This window comes from Rhipicephalus microplus, chromosome 1 (genome assembly GCF_043290135.1).
Source record: "Rhipicephalus microplus isolate Deutch F79 chromosome 1, USDA_Rmic, whole genome shotgun sequence".
NCBI lineage: Eukaryota > Metazoa > Arthropoda > Arachnida > Ixodida > Ixodidae > Rhipicephalus > Rhipicephalus microplus.
The window spans coordinates 262,711,198-262,726,962 of NC_134700.1; the positions used below are offsets into that span (position 1 = coordinate 262,711,198).

At 45.4% G+C, this 15,765-nt stretch overlaps 1 protein-coding gene across 1 annotated transcript; it reads right to left on the bottom strand.

Annotated features, from left to right (window-relative positions):
• Nucleotides 1–12,039: 12,039 nt before the first annotated feature.
• Nucleotides 12,040–15,253, bottom strand: LOC119187231 (protein LLP homolog). The gene is made up of 2 exons (XM_037435427.2): nucleotides 14,933–15,253; nucleotides 12,040–12,319 (listed from the first exon to the last, which is right to left on the bottom strand). The coding sequence occupies exons 1-2, from the start codon at nucleotides 15,147–15,149 to the stop codon at nucleotides 12,108–12,110; spliced, it is 429 nt and encodes a 142-aa protein (XP_037291324.1). The 5' UTR covers nucleotides 15,150–15,253; the 3' UTR covers nucleotides 12,040–12,107.
• Between the last annotated feature and the right edge of the window lie 512 nt (nucleotides 15,254–15,765).

A 15,765-nucleotide genomic window follows, 5' to 3' on the forward strand; every position in this document is an offset into this window, starting at 1 on the left:
GATATGTTTATTCCACCTTGCATTTATGGCGTATGCCCTTAATTGTTATCAGTAACCGCCAGTATATTAAGTTACAAGCCAACACGGCAGCACTTACCGTAGGTTGGCAAAATCACTCATGAGCTCATGAGTCGACTCACTCAAACTGGCTCAAACTCGGATCGAGCCTTGAGTCTGAGCCCAGGTGAGCCCAGGTGAGCAATATTTTGACTAGTTTGAGTCCGAATGAGTCTGGCTGAGAAAATTTTTGGTGACCTTGAGTATGAGTGAGTCTAGTTGAGGTCAATATTAGTGAATTGAGTCTCGGTCCGGCCTTTCCCAATCACGCCAAGAGGTCAACGATAGATAGTGACAGTAGTCGATCACCTGACACGGTACGCGGAGACTGCTCCTCTACATACAAATTCTGCCTCAGATGTCCCGATTTTTTTCTCAACGCCATAGTGTTACGGCATGGTGCACCCCGTGTCCTGTTGCGTGATCGCAGCAGCACCTTTCTGTCCACAATCATTGAAGAACTCTTGCGGACTTGTGGCACAGCGCACAAAACGTCAGCCTACCACTCTCAAACTAATGGGTTGACAGAACGATTTCATCACACACTGATTGACATGTTATCGATGTATAGCGTACCATACCAAGACAACTTGGACATAATTCTTCCTTTTGTGATGTTTGCACACAACACCGCTGTCTAGCGAATCACTGGTTAGTCTCCTTTCTACCTACAGTATGGCTGTGAACCAACATTTATAAGTGCGAAATGTTTCTTGAGAGAGTTGTGAGCTCCATCTCTTTTTGGCAATGTATGGTTCTACCTACTCATCTTCAGCGTTATACTGGCTTACATTGACACTCAAGTCTATACACATATCACAATGCACTGGCGTCCATGCAGCACATCGATATTTATTAATCAGACGCGTGAGTTGTGGGGAAGGAAGGGAGTTAGCGCCACGACCAACACTGTGGCCATGACCTCCCAGAGCAAACTCTTTCAACGAAAGTTCTCAATAAAAATATCTCATGCCAGATGTGTATTTCATAAAAATGTACTTACTGGATTGAAACCCCAAATATAACACGTATTTGAAGGTACAAGATCAGAAGGCATATCACAGAGCACCGATTATGTGAGATAATGGCATTAAAGACCATTGACACCTTGATCGAAATACAGTCGACTCTCGTTAATTCGAACTCTAAAGAACATTTGAATTTTGTTTGAATTATCAGAAGTTCTCAGATATCTAACGTGGTTGCTTGGGCAAGTTGGTATGACATGATTCACATAAAAAACAGCACCAATAACGAGGGACAAGAAAAGAAGGAAACAGACAGCAGCACTGACTTACAACAAGATTTATTTGCTGGAACCGTGCAATATATACTTGAGCAGTATCTAACAAAAAGAGAAAAGACAAATCAAAGAAAACAGAATTCACCTAACAACGGAGTAATCATCGTGATAACGCGCCATGAACATCACGTGTGTCAACGTTCTGAAGAAAATCTATTTCTTTTTGTGATAGAGCAATCGAAGGCCTGCTGACAAATGCACTGCCCAGCCTTTCTGTTTCTGCAGCCTCATAAATTTTGCGTATCATCTGGTCCCGATGACGCCTAATGACGGTACAATGCTGAAAGTTGGGGACACAACCGCAGTCTTGGCAATGAATGCCGAAGTGGCCCGATACTGTAGAAGAGACGTTGTGAGCAAGCTCTTTCAGCCGCTCATTTAAACACCTGCCTGTTTGGCCAATGTACCACTTGCCGAAGGACAGGGGTAGATATATGACTGTTGGTGAGGTGACACCACACATTATGATTAGGCATTGATTTTATCAGATTTAAGAACTCTTTAGGCGTTTTCAAACCCTAACTGCATGCAATGAACAGAAAGCAGGGATGTAAGGTCCACAAGTTTATTGGCCATTTACTGCTGATCAGACCCTTTAAAGAAATCGTGAATTGCAAACTGCTTCTTTGCTACATGTGCCTTCAGCACAAAGCTCTCTATACCAGTCAAGAAGCATCACGCTTTACCATGCATGTGCTTCGTTTCAAACATTTGTTTACTAGCAAAGCATTTTTCCTTGAAAGCCTAAGGCCCTTATTTTTCACTTTTAGACTGTTAGGATTAGATAAAGATGCAAATTTTAAATAGTAGTGGGAAAGCAGCAGATATATTTTGGTATGGAACCGCAAAAAGTATGAAATAACCAAATGATAGAGTTTGAATTACGGGGACTTTTAAATACACTGATAGAATAGAGGGCAAACCGAAAAATTGAATTTTGTTTGAATTAACTGAAAGTATGAATTATCGGAGTTTGAATTATCATGAGCCTACTGTAGCTAACTTTATGCAAACAGACTCATAAGTAGACTAAATCAGGCTCCCTCAGACTCGAGTGAAGCCGTTAGTCGTAGTGAATCAGGCTGAGTAATGTGCTGATGAGTTCGAAACAGAGAGGGGAAAAAAAGTTTAGAGAGTCTGAGTCCAAGTGAGTACACTTGAAGAAAACTGGTCAATTTGAGTGAGCCCTGAGGGCAAAATATATTTTATCAGTGAGTCTGAATGACCTATTTTATTGCCTACCTATGGCACCGACACAGACGCAACTGTCCTCTTGAATTCACAGTAGTGCTTCATACTCACCCATTGTTCTCACAGCAATAAATAAATGGTGAGATCGCCTACCCATTGTGTCATCTTCCACAGGGGCAAAGCATCAGGTATGTTCTGTACATTACACAGATTGCCTTTTTTTTTTCTTTTGTTTGCCACACCTGCTAAGTAGTGTCTTTGGCGATTTGAGAGTACATCTTGGAAAAACTGCAATTTTCAGACAAGTACATTGCTCTCAGAGCTTCAAGAGACAAATATAAAGCAAATGAAACTGTTGGTATCCAACTTCTGGGCCACACGGCAGAGGTTGTGACAAACTTGAGGAGGAAGGAAATCGCATCTGCAATGTCGTCATGTTAAATTTTTTTATGCTACCATCTGTTTGCTTTTACTCACCCTAACTACATGCAGACACTTTGAAGATGCCGAGTGAATGACAAGGCGCAGATGGAGACATGTGGATCAGTACTGCTAAAGGTAACATTCTCAAAGTGAAAGGCCAGATGCCGGCAGTGCCACCTCATTGAAGTTGCACAGACCAGCTGTAAAAAATCATCTATAAGCCAGTTCGTACGGCTCCCGCACACGGGCAACTAAATCTGTGTTTCTAGAGTTTTTTCATCAAGTGTTCGTCAACTGTTGCTCGCATCTGTTTCGAGAAGTGATCAGGATCCTACCGATACCATATTTGACCACAGTGAGTGATTTTTTGTCAAGTTAGGAACAATTTCTTTTCCTGTGGTGCGGTGCCCTCTTTAACCCTAACGAGTGGCTTGGGAGACCGTGCTTTTAGTAGGCTTATTCCCGCCTGCGGCAGGCCCTTCCGAGGCCCGGTGCACTGAATTATTTACTCACGATGGAGTATGAAGTGCACGGAGAGAATATTTCAGAAGAAGAGTTTACTCAAAATAAAAGTTGGCAGTCCGCTGGGGCCAGAAGAGCTGGAGCCAAAACACGCAGTGCTGACTCTAACGCGCCATCGTCGCAGCCGGGCGCACGTCGCGGCAAATTGAGTGGTGCTGCGCTGAAGTCCAAAGTACTACGGGCGGGAAAGATGTCCTCACTTCGTCAAGATGACATCAAGATTGTGATCCAGTCGAGAGGTGGACTCAATATCTCGAAAATCGGTGCAGCTACAGTGGTAGACGCAATACTAGTTGCCGCTGATATAAGCCAGGAGGATTTGTGCCAGGATACTCTATGCCCGAATCTGCAGCAAAATCTTATGGTTGCCAGTACTCCCAAGCACGAAAATGCAGGCCGATACGTTCAAATGAAACAAATACTCATTTCGGGCAAGGTGCACAAGCTAAGTGCTATGAGACTGCCCCACACTCCACGCGCAAAGGGGTGATTCGCAACGTCCCCCTTTAAGATGGCCCTGATGTCATTGATGCCAAGATTGCCAACACCAATGATCCACTCGTCTTAGCAGCCAAGAGAATAGCCCAAACTGGCACGGTCATCGTCGCTTTCGACGGGTATCGTGTACCGAACTTTATCAGGTATGGACCAATGCTGATGCAGTACTCGCTCTACCGCAAGCAAATCAACATGTGCTATGCATGCGGCCGTCTTGGTCATCGCGCTGACGTGTGCCCCACTCCAGGTGACGCGATTTGCCGAGGCTGTGATGCCACAAGCCCCGACAAGCAACATGTGTGTACTCCCAAGTGCAAACTCTGCGGTAGCCAGCATCTCACGGCTAGCAAAGACTGTGCTCAAAGGTTCACGATCCCGTACATAGTGCATCATCGTCGCAGTAAGCGTGCCAGAATGGCTGGTGCTGCGTCACCGTCCCGGCTGCGTCACCTTTACACTGTGGATGAGTACCAGTCTTTGTCACCCACCGCGGATGCTCAACGCAGAGGACGCCCCCGCTCCAGGGGATGCTCTGGAGGTCGCTCCGGATCTAGGCGCCGCGGTGCCTCCAGGGTTCGGCTCGCGCTCCAGGTCGACAGAACAGGCCCAGGGAAGTTCCACTTCTCAGCCTCGCTCCACCTCAAGGCCGGGGCCTTGTCTCGTCAGGGCCGACCAGGTCCCGCTCCCGCATGCCCACCACCTCTAACAGCAAGAAGCCGACGCTCTCCTGGACCGACAAGGCCCGAGGCGGGCGTGAGCCTCCTAGAGGCGACAAATCGAATCGCAGTTCTCCCTACGCAAGTAAGCTCAATGAGATGCGATGAGCTACCGAGCAGCCGAGGAAAGAAAACGTGCAGCTTAAGCAAGAAATGAACAGGCTAGCTGCGGAGATGGCGGAGATTAGAAAGCTCGCGTCCTCGCCCCCTTCGGCGCAGCCCACCTCAGGCCCGGTCACCATGAATACGTCTGAGGCACTTCACAGGTCTAGCAGAACCAAGCGCCGAATGGTTCAGAACACACAAGTAAAGGCGGTAAACTAAGAGTCGCAACTCAAGGATTCCTTCGTCAACATGCAGGCTATCTTAGCGAAAATTCAAGAAGCCGTGGCGCACCCTAAGATGGGATTAGGAGCACTGAGTGAACGCATAAGCAAGTTAGAAGAGGTCAATGCCAAGAGAGACCCCAGACTGACTTCTTTGCAGGTCCCAGCACAACGCAATGTACTAGCGCCACCGACTGAGGGCGCGATCCTCCGGGCCGCTATAGCTGCTCAATCATCCTCTCAGCCTAAACATGGATAGTGTGGACGAAAACTTCAGAATCTGGCATAGGAACTGTGGCGGGCTTACTCACAAAAAACCCATTCTACAGCAACATTTAAGAACTCTCGATGTTAAGCGCCAAATCATCGCTGTTCAGGAAGTTGCGTCTGGCACCCCCATCAAACTCCAGGGTGACCTAGTAGCGTCATCACATTCAGGAGGTAGGGGAGTTGCCACACTTATCAGCAAAAAGTAAAATTACCTATCGCGTGACCTCGGTGCAGTTGCCGATGGCATTGAGTACATAATTACTGAAATTATAATAAACTCAGCCAAAAAGGGCCTTCGAAGAAACAGCCTTGTCATTCTCAATGTATACTGCAGTCCCAGTTATCGCAGGACTGCAGTATACTGCAGGACTGCAGAAGCAAGCTCTCTCTTCAAAAGGGCTGTGAGCATGGCCAGTGGTTACCCCCTTGTCATCGTCAGGGATTTCAACGCCCCACACAGCGTGTGGGGATACATGTACTATACCTCCAAGGTACGCGAGCTATGGCAGACTGTGACAGAAGCCGACATGACGCTTATCACTTACGAGAATTTCCCCACTAGGAGAGGTAAATCCACATGCCGGGATACCACCCCGGACCTTACTTTTGCGAAGAATATAGGTGGGGTCAAGTGGGTCAACACGGCTCTAGACTTCAGACGTGACCACTACATCATCGAGGTATTCTTCGCCATTGCCCGCTTTAGGACGAGAAAACTTCAGGTGGTCGACTGGGACGTTTTCCGCAAAGTCAAAGCTGAGAGAGCACTGGCGGCCGGGACAGAATTTGAAGGATGGTACAAAGGAATCAAGAGATGACCCCACGGCAGCGACCAAGGAGGTCGTCACTGACCTCGACATTGAAAACATGGACAGCAGGTTGGCCCACCTACTAGAAGCCAAGCAAGCCGTACTCACGAGGTGGAAGGGGCAGAAGCAAAATAGGACGCTCCGCAAGAAGGTTTCTGAAGTTAACAGGGTGATTGAGGAGCACTGCAAAACCCTGTGTAAGCAACAATGGCATGAGCTCTACGAGAGCATCGAGGGTCAGCTCAGATCTGGCAAGAGCTGGGATCTTCTCAAACACCTTCTCGATCAGGGCAGCACCAGGTCCAGCCAGAGGCGATCCCTCCCGCGAGACATAAATCTTGCTACTGACTCTACCCCGGACAAATTGGTTGCCAACAAGCTTATAGACAAGTATCTGCGAGTCGCGAATTGCTCTGCATCCACACAGTTTGCGGACAACGCGGGGTGTGACGTGCAGGAGTTGGATTAGGACATTACTGCGGCCAAGATCCGACAGGCTCTCTTTTCTCTAAGTACCAAATCCGCCCCTGGCCCTGATGGTATAACTAGTAAGACGCTCAAGAACCTTGACGATGGCTCCATCGAATGCCTCACAGAAAAGATTAATGAGGTGTGGTGCCGTGGGGAGGTCTCCACACAGTGGAAGACAGCCTACACGGTACTAATCCCGAAACCCGGTAAAGCACCAGGAATAGATAATCTAAGACCGATTTCTTTAACTTCCTGTGTCGGTAAGGTCGCAGAGCATATCCTTCTGAACCGACTCAAGGTGCACCTCAAGACCAATGACATGTACACACACAATATGTTTGGTTTCAGAGCTGACCTCTCGACACAGGATGCCATGAATCTGATAAAGCATCAGATCATCGACCGGAGCACAGGAGATACCAGAGTCATCCTTGGATTAGACTGGGAGAAGGCTTTCGACAACATTTCTCACGAATTCATTCTCCAGTCTATTGCCAGCTTAGGGCTAGGAAAGAGGGTCTACGACTTCGTGAGATCCTTTCTTTGCCAGAGGACTACCAAGCTCAAGATCGAAGGGTACTTCTCACGAGAGATCAACCTCGGTTCACGCGGCATGCCTCAAGGCTCAGTCATTTCACCAACAATATTTGACATCGTGATGATCGGGCTCTCCAAAGAACTCACGAAGGTTCAAGGAATCAATCATACCATCTACGCAGATGATATAACCATCTGGTGCACCAACGGGAGCGATGGTCAAGTTGAGGAAGCCATGCAGCGCGCATTCGTTGTGACTTAACGTTTCCTCCGTCCCATTGGTCTGAGGTGCTCCCCATCGAAATCTGAACTTCTGCTCTACAAGAAAAGACCCCGAGGCGGCAGCCACCGTGACTGGAAACCTGCGTCTCAAAGTGAAATACGGCTTTTCACTGGTGACGAGACCCCAGTGAAATATGCACCCTGGAATATGCACCCTGCGCACAACGTTGGTCGACGTAGGGCCAGGCGCAGAGCTCTGCTCGAGCGCGTTCGTAGCAACCCCACTGATGCAAGCTTTGTGGATGCTGTGCCATTGAACTACAAGAGGCATTCACTGTTTCCATCGTCGACTCAAATTCCAGGCTCACTTGGTCCGCCACAGTACGCACATCGAAGTCCGTGATAGCCGAACAGGTAGCGATCGCGCTGGCTATGTTAGATAGTCGCAAAGAGTCAATATACAGCGACTCCAAGGCGGCTATCAAAGCCTACAAAACCGGGATGGTAGCCCCTCAAGCCCTCCGCATTCTCCAAAGCGTCAAGAGTATCACGCCCCATCCTCTCACTCGGTTTCCCGCTCACCTGGGGTCGATTGAGGGCTCTACCTCTAACCCTAACAAGGGAGCACACGAGGCCGCACGAGGACTCACTGACCGCACCGCCTCCAGAGTCCCACTGCCTCGCTGGGAACCCTTACTTACGTTCAATGAAATAACAAAGCACTTCTATTTGTCAAGAAGGGTATCCCCCTCCCACACCCTGCCTTGTGCAGGGCGCAGGCAGTTACCCTCAGACTATTGCAAGCCAATGCGTACCTGACCCTGCGGTTCTTCATGCCATGTACCCTAAACGGTATCCAAGTGCATATTGCCCAGCCTGTGGACTGTTAGCAACATTCAACCATGTGTTGTGGGAATGTGAAGCCATCGGCTCCGCTCTCAGTGAGGACAGGTGGGCTGCGCTCTTACGCAGCCCCGAACTTAACGATCAAGCCCTGGCCGTCCAGAGTGCCCATGAACGAGCCGCCAAGCTCGGCTTGACAGTCCCTACGTGAGATTAGCCGGGTGGCGCGGGGTCTCCCATGCGTCTTCTCAGGACCAAAATAAAGTTTTAATCAATCAATCAATCAATCTATAAGCCACTTAAGAAAACATAGTTAGCAGGGGTCTTATTTCAGCCGTAGGCTGCAATTTAGACTCCAGATGGGCCAGGACAGTAAAGAAGGTTACTGAGGAAAAAGGATGGGGTGTTTGAAATAAATATCAGCCTACATTGTTGTTTGAAAGAAAGCTTTTCTCATACTCATATATGGGTCACTACTGAAGGGGATTTGGAGTCAGGTTTCAAGAAGCATATTAACTCTTTCGTTACCATGGGAGAATGGTTGTTTTCTGTATGTCTCGGAAAGATCATTTTTGCAAGTTTGAGAAGTACTCCAGCACGCATCGCAGCATACCGATTTTTGCAAAATGAAATGCTTTTTCCAAAAAAATGTTGGTAGTAAAGCAACAAAAATATTTTAAAATGAATAAAATTGTGAAAAGTGTGAAATTTTTCGTGACCAGCTGGTAAACAGTGGAATAAAAAACACCATATATAAAAAATATTCAAAACAAAGAAAATTCAGAACAAACATTTTGTGATAAATGATCTAAGAACAGTATCAAAATAATTGTGTTCTACAAAATGTTTCTCTTCACATCGACAAAGAAAATCAGAACCGAGGTGCTGCTTCATTGCTCATGTCATGTGGTGAAGCAATGCATAGTTTTTTGAGAGATACTAGTGTACTCGTACACTCTTCTCAGTAAATTTTCGTTGCCTTACGATAAGAGTCTCTAGGTATTCCAATACAGATGGATACCCATGATGTGAATAATCTTTCTATAAATTAGATGTCCAATGAACTTCGCCATTACATCTAGCATAACCTTTTTCTATGAGCCATCTCACTCTGCATAGGTTGGCGTTCCAACATATGCATCGAAGCATATTCCTTTGCATTTTGGGCACATCAAAATAAAAAAAAAGGACAATATCACGCAGTTCTGAAATGTTTCGCCCTGCTCCGTAGTCAAGGCCAAGATGTGCTCCGGGGGCCTCCTTGCCATTAAAAGAAGCTCTGCAGCCAGCGCCACCACACCGCGCCCTAGCGAAGTGTGGACCACGCCAGTAACCTGAGTAACTATAAGATTATGCACAAACGTCAGAAGCTATATGCACTTGTGGCGGAGGAGATCACTTGAAGATGTAAACAAAACAAACCAGTGAAAGGCTACGGATGTCCCAGGCTGACGTAAAACATCGTCGCCATAAAACCTGAAGCTGAGGTGCTGTCATCCACGAAATCTCAGCTCGTTCTCACTGAATTCAGGTGGGCTCGCAAGACAGTTTCAAGCAGCGCATGTGTTTTGCAGCGCTGATGCGCACGTGACGACCGCGTAATAAGGAGCGTCTAGTGACACTAGATGTGAGCCTGTGTCTGATATATCGATACAAGCAAAATCAAAGCAGCTGGAAACTGGCTGTGAGAGCCACCTGCACACTTTGTACATGTGGTGGACCTTGAAAAATATTTTTTTTGCAGAATTAATTTTCCCTGACTTCTAGCAACAGCTCTCTATTGATTATCTGGCATAAATTTTTGACAATTATTACAGCTCAACTCGGTCAAATCGCAAAGCTAAGAAACACATCCATTCGATATTTGGCTTGCAAAGCTTCTTTTCATTACAGAACTTTGATGTTACTGTAGTATAATCACGAGGGGCACATACTTTTGTGAAGTTCGCCAACCTAGTGCATTTTTCCAACTACACACGCACATTGGTTCGTGCAAAAGTCTGCGAAAAAATCACTATGTTGCCCAAGTTGGCAAATTCGAAAAAATTCTGAAAGTTGATTGGCTGAACTAACTACTAGAAAATTCTGGGTGCACGATAAAGAAGTTTAACATGCCAAAATTGGTGACCTAAAAGCGTCGATCACCGGCGATCGATTTGGATAGGCGTAGTAACGAAAAAGTGAATGCTGACCTGCAGAATGACTGAAATGATACAGACGATTCTGAAACAGTATTTTGTTCCACGGTTATGTTTTAACACACCACAAATATGGCAACCGGATAGGGTAACCAGGAAGAAAATTCTTAAGACAAGTCATGTCTGCATAGCTCATGGACTTATTAGGAAAATAAAAACAATATGTTACGAAGAAAGTCATGTGCAGGCCGTAAGCAAACGCCTGTGGGCCACGTGTTTGAGAACCCTGGCCTAGGGAGCCTAGAGAATTTTTGCTTCGTCACTCAAATTATCATACTCATGTGAAATGTAAACAGCATATGCCTCGCTAACTTCGAGCTGTCTGCAGACCACTTACAAATGAACCAACCAGAAGAAGATTGCTACCGAACTCTGCTCTCTGAGGCTGTGGAGCAGAAAATTCCTTCAACAAAGGTAGGGGTCCTAAGTGAAATTCATCCGCGTAACAATGTCACAAGATGCATAGTAGGTGCTGGGTGATTAAGCAGAACACCACTGGATGCCTGGACAGATGGTAATTGACCTAGAACCCACTCTTGATGATGACTGTGAACGAGATTTTCCCCATACCTGACGCACTGTTCAGCACAACATTCCACTGCCAACATTCCAATTAATTTATTGTGTGTGGTTTCATGTCCCAAAACCACAACATGGTTATGAGAGACGCCGTAGTGAAGGGCTGCGGGAACTTCGATCAGCTGGGATTCTTTAACGTGCACCCAAATCTGAGCACACGGGCCTACCCTGCCATCAGTGTGCTCGAGATCAGCACTACATGCAAACTCTAAAATTGCATCACGTGTGCTGAATTTAAGCGTTTCAAATGCAAAGAAAGAGGTGCAGCATTAATGCAAGCGCATTAAAAAGCTCACTTCACCGAAATTCTGGCATTGGCAACGATGGTTGCGAGCCAAAAATCTTTGAGTTAAAATCAAAAAGGATGCAAATAAAATAATAAAAAAATCTCGGTATGAGTGAAAATCAAACTCAGGCCTCAGCGTAACAAGCAGGTGTTTCACTTCAGAGCCACGCCATTGCTTGAAACTGCTTCAGAAAAACAAAATACTAGAAAAAACACTCTTCAGGAAAAAAAAAAGCTCAAACGTCCTCCCAAGTTTTTCAGCATTTAAAACGGGACAAGAGGCCTACATGACAGCTGAAACATTTTTGCACCGTAGGTGAGTGCTGGCTCATATCTACAATACAATGAAATCGAGCATCTCACACAGATCCCACAGCACACACAAGTAGAAACAAAGTGTGCCAGACGGCCTCTGGGCCATTACTTACGCTGTGCACCGTGCATTAGAACTTTTATGCAACAAACACAGATATGGCAACTATTCCACTCTAACAAAACGAATATCAAATCATTATTTCTGCACTGTAACTATTTACCAAGAACAGATGATTCAATAGAATACTGAATCCTAGATAAGAGAATAGTTCTTCGCTTGCTGGTGTACAGTATGTTCTGAGTACAGGTCAGCAGATAATTTAACCTACATTTTCCACGAGGCATTCCACTGCTTTAACTAGTACACAAAATGTCTCAGACATACTTATCCACAATAACCATTACAATATATACGACTTCAGCCTGCATGTCCAAATCTCCAGTTTCACAACAAAATAATATATAACATGGTGTGTGAGGATGGTCAATTTTATTGCCTGAAAAAGTCTATTAACATTATGCTTGACGAACACTTGCAAAACTACCGTGAGGACTTGCGCTTTTTGTTTTTCTTGATACCCTTGTGAGAAGCTAACTTTCGAGACTTGCCGCGTCCTTGCTTAGCTTTCCGCTTCCGGATGGCTCTCTGACTCATCCAGACAGGGTAGGTGCCATGCTCATCTCTCAGCGTCCTTGGGTTGTATTTCCTCACTGGCTTGTCCACATCCATCTCTGCTGTGGCTTGCCCATCAGCTGTGGCAGAAAGAATACAGATTAAGTAAGCAATGAAACACCTGCATAAGCACAAATAGACAAATATTTCTACAGTGCTCAAAGAATGAAATACAACCAAGAAACTTGATGTACAACAATTGATACGTGCAATCACTAAGCAGTACGATATCATACTGCTATGAATCTAGTCATAATAGAAATCCAAACTCTGATTTCACCACCAGCCTTTTAAACGGGAAAGAACGAACATCTCTTTTCTGGGCTGTTGCATGGGAGTACAAAGGCTGACGTCATTGCTTCGGCAGTGCATTTTTGAGGGGTCACTCAAATTTACAACAGCCCGGAGGAATCACCATGACCAGGAAAAATGAATCGAAAGCGTGAATACGAGCTAGTATTATAGCACCAATACAATGAACTGCAGACTGTGTACATAGAAGCAGTTATAGAACCACTGACCCTTCAAGTAGGAATACTTCAAATGAAAGTCATGTTTTAGGTGCATAGTAACAGAGGATCATGAAGAATAAATGTTTCTACTACTACAAAAGCTTGTCCAACTCATTTTACTGCAGCTGTGTGCATGCTGGACATCTTTCAGCACACAAACAATACCAGCCCAAAATATCCACAGGCACCTCATGTACTGTCTTGTATCACTTGTGATTGGAAATACGGCTAATGCACACAAGTGTCCACCTGGGAAGGCACTTAATTTAACAAGCTTATTTAACAGTTATTGCTTACTGCTAGTTTAATCTCACTGAAATTATGTAATATGACTGCACTTACTGGCCTATATGTTTTTTATAAAAGCATTCTTCTAGTTGTATAATATCTCACAGTAATATGGTGCACATAAAGAAGAAAATGAAGTGTTATGTATCAAGTTCAGTCAGAAAAACATTTGTGCTGTTTCCATTACACCACATTACACAAGACTGGCCCCCATGTCACTAATGTTGGTAGTGTTGTTAGCCAAACTACCCGAATTCAAAACCAACCCACTTCAGTGGCTCATTTCAACTATGATAAAATATCCTTACCATGTTCCTTCTCTTTAAACAGACAGAACAATCTCTGTATTGCAGTAATGTTGAGTAACATCAATGCGGTGAAAATCTCAGTGTTCTTTTAAAATTGCTTAAGTTAAAATGCAATTCACATCCCTATGAAATGAGACAAGCATCAGAAATACCAGCATAGGGTCTGAGCCTTACAACAGCCTGGACTTGACACAACTGTTCCTGTGAGAGAAATTTTGATGGCAAGGGTGTCACTGACGACAACAGGTATGTAGGGGGACAAGGGCTTTGATGTCGTAGTTCTCAATAGGTGGATGGCAAAATTGTAGCTCACGCAAAGGATAGTGGCCTACGGCGCTTGTATGCATCGACTTCTGGTTCGAGAAGCCGTGCTGCCGTACGGGCATTCTTGCCAGTGCAGTAACTTTCTGCATGTTCCATTCAGCACTCGCAGTGCCCTTCTTCTCACAAATTACAGCATAATACTTTGGAGAGCTTTGTGTTTAGTTTAATAACAAATGTAGTCACTACGAGATAAATATAATCGTGCGAGCGGTCATTTTTTTCATTCAAGTGGCATGCACCTCTAGACAGATGCTTGCTATTTCAGTGCAAAAGGTGTCATCCTGCCTCTTTTGTCACATACAATGATTTTATGGTCATCGTAGCGTCATGAAATATCCGTCCATTTGTTTTCATGCTGCTTACCCGAAAAATTATTTTCTTTTGTGTAACAAAGACACCATCCCGGGTTCAATATAGTGATTGGCAATAGTAAACTGTTTCTTACTCTGAAAATTAAGTGCACTCATAATTTTCTGGCTCTTTTACGCCTTTCCATCTCGTTCCCTCACGCACTCGAACATTGTGTTTCAACATATGCGAAATTCTCCGCACACAACATACATAACACAACCTATCGGCACTTTACGCTTGCAAGTCTGACACAATAAAAACGCCATACCATGCTACTCGTTGCTTCAAAAGCTGCTTCGATTGTCTTACATCCCACTGTACAAATATAAGAGCAGCCATTTTGTACCGTGGGCCTTTGACGCATTCAGCGGCTTTCATAAATTTCATGGAGTGTGCATACCTCTCGTTTCATAGAACGCATGTTGACATTTGGCAGCATGGGCCCATAATTGTGAGTGATTATTGAAGTGGTCACCATTTGTGCTCGAAAATGCTAAATCAAGGTCGTTCTGGAAAAGAATACTACCGCATGTTTCAAAGCATAATCGCATGCTTTGCGCTGCTGATTCCCCAATGACGAAGGAGATGATTACATTTTATCACTCATACGGTAGATTAGTTCACTAAATGAGTTTCATGTTTTCCCATCGATTGTGTTACGCCCTGTAATCGATCCACATACAAAGTACGTTAACTTTTCTTTGTCTCCTATCATATTAGTTTCCGAATGCGCGACCATGTTTAACTGCGGTCATTTTCAAGTCCTGAAAGAGGGATCTTCGGCAGACTCATGGCAAGGGAGTGTAGTTGGCGCAGGTGAAAACCTCTGCGCACATGCCGCAGGCACTGGCCAGCCTTATTACAGCCATACGCAGAACACTCAAACCAAAACAACAAACTACGGACAAACCTTCAGTGTCCAACGGCTCATTGGACTCGGCGGATTGGTCGGCGACTTGCTTGCCATCAACGACTGTGCACATTTCGGACATGTCAACGTCGCTTTTGGAAGTACTGGCAGCGGCGTCCAGCATCTCCTTCAACTTGGCAAGTTCTTTGACTGAGTACCGCTCCCGCTTCTTAGCACGCATTTTGCGTTTCCACTTGCTCCGCAGACTCTTAGCCATGATAATTTAATCAACTACAGCAATCAATAAGGGAGATGACACCAAGGAGCCTTGATCGCGCGCAGCACCTCGCCGAAATCGTCAACGTGCTCAGCCAGCTGGCTACTGCGGTACGGCTTCGGCTTGCTAAAAAATCAGTTTCGTTTTCTTTTTCTAAACAAAAATTGGTGTCATGTTTATTACACTAGAGATGCCGACCTGTGAACAATGCATATACTCTGATTCCGTGAATTTTTTATTTAAATGTTATGATCACTCGAAATTATTATGATGCGCAGCACCGTAGCTGGTGATACATGTCATCAAGCATAACCAACGCCTCCTCTAGAAGATGCCTGCCGCATTAGAAGAAAAACGGCGGCCACACCCTTTCTCTCCTTTATTTTAGAATGTTCTCGGTCGCTAGCGTCACCTGTGGCGGACGGTGCAACAACGCAACACTTTGCAAAGCCTCCGAAATAGCGGTGTACAGTTGCAGGTCTCTAACAACTCTCAACTGACGCGCCCCTATGGGCCGCAGATGAAAAACGCTTAGCTGGTAGACTGTGGTAGTCTGGTACCGCCCGGTGCCCGCTGCCGTGATAATGGATGGATGGATGGCCAAGGAGGTTATATT

Coding starts and splice junctions, on each gene's coding strand:
- LOC119187231 (XM_037435427.2), bottom strand. CDS start 15,149: ATGGCTAAGAGTCTGCGGAGCAAGTGGAAACGCAAAATGCGTGCTAAG. Junction 12,320..14,932: donor TGAGCCGTTGGACACTGAAG/GTTTGTCCGTAG, acceptor TTTCTGCCACAG/CTGATGGGCAAGCCACAGCA.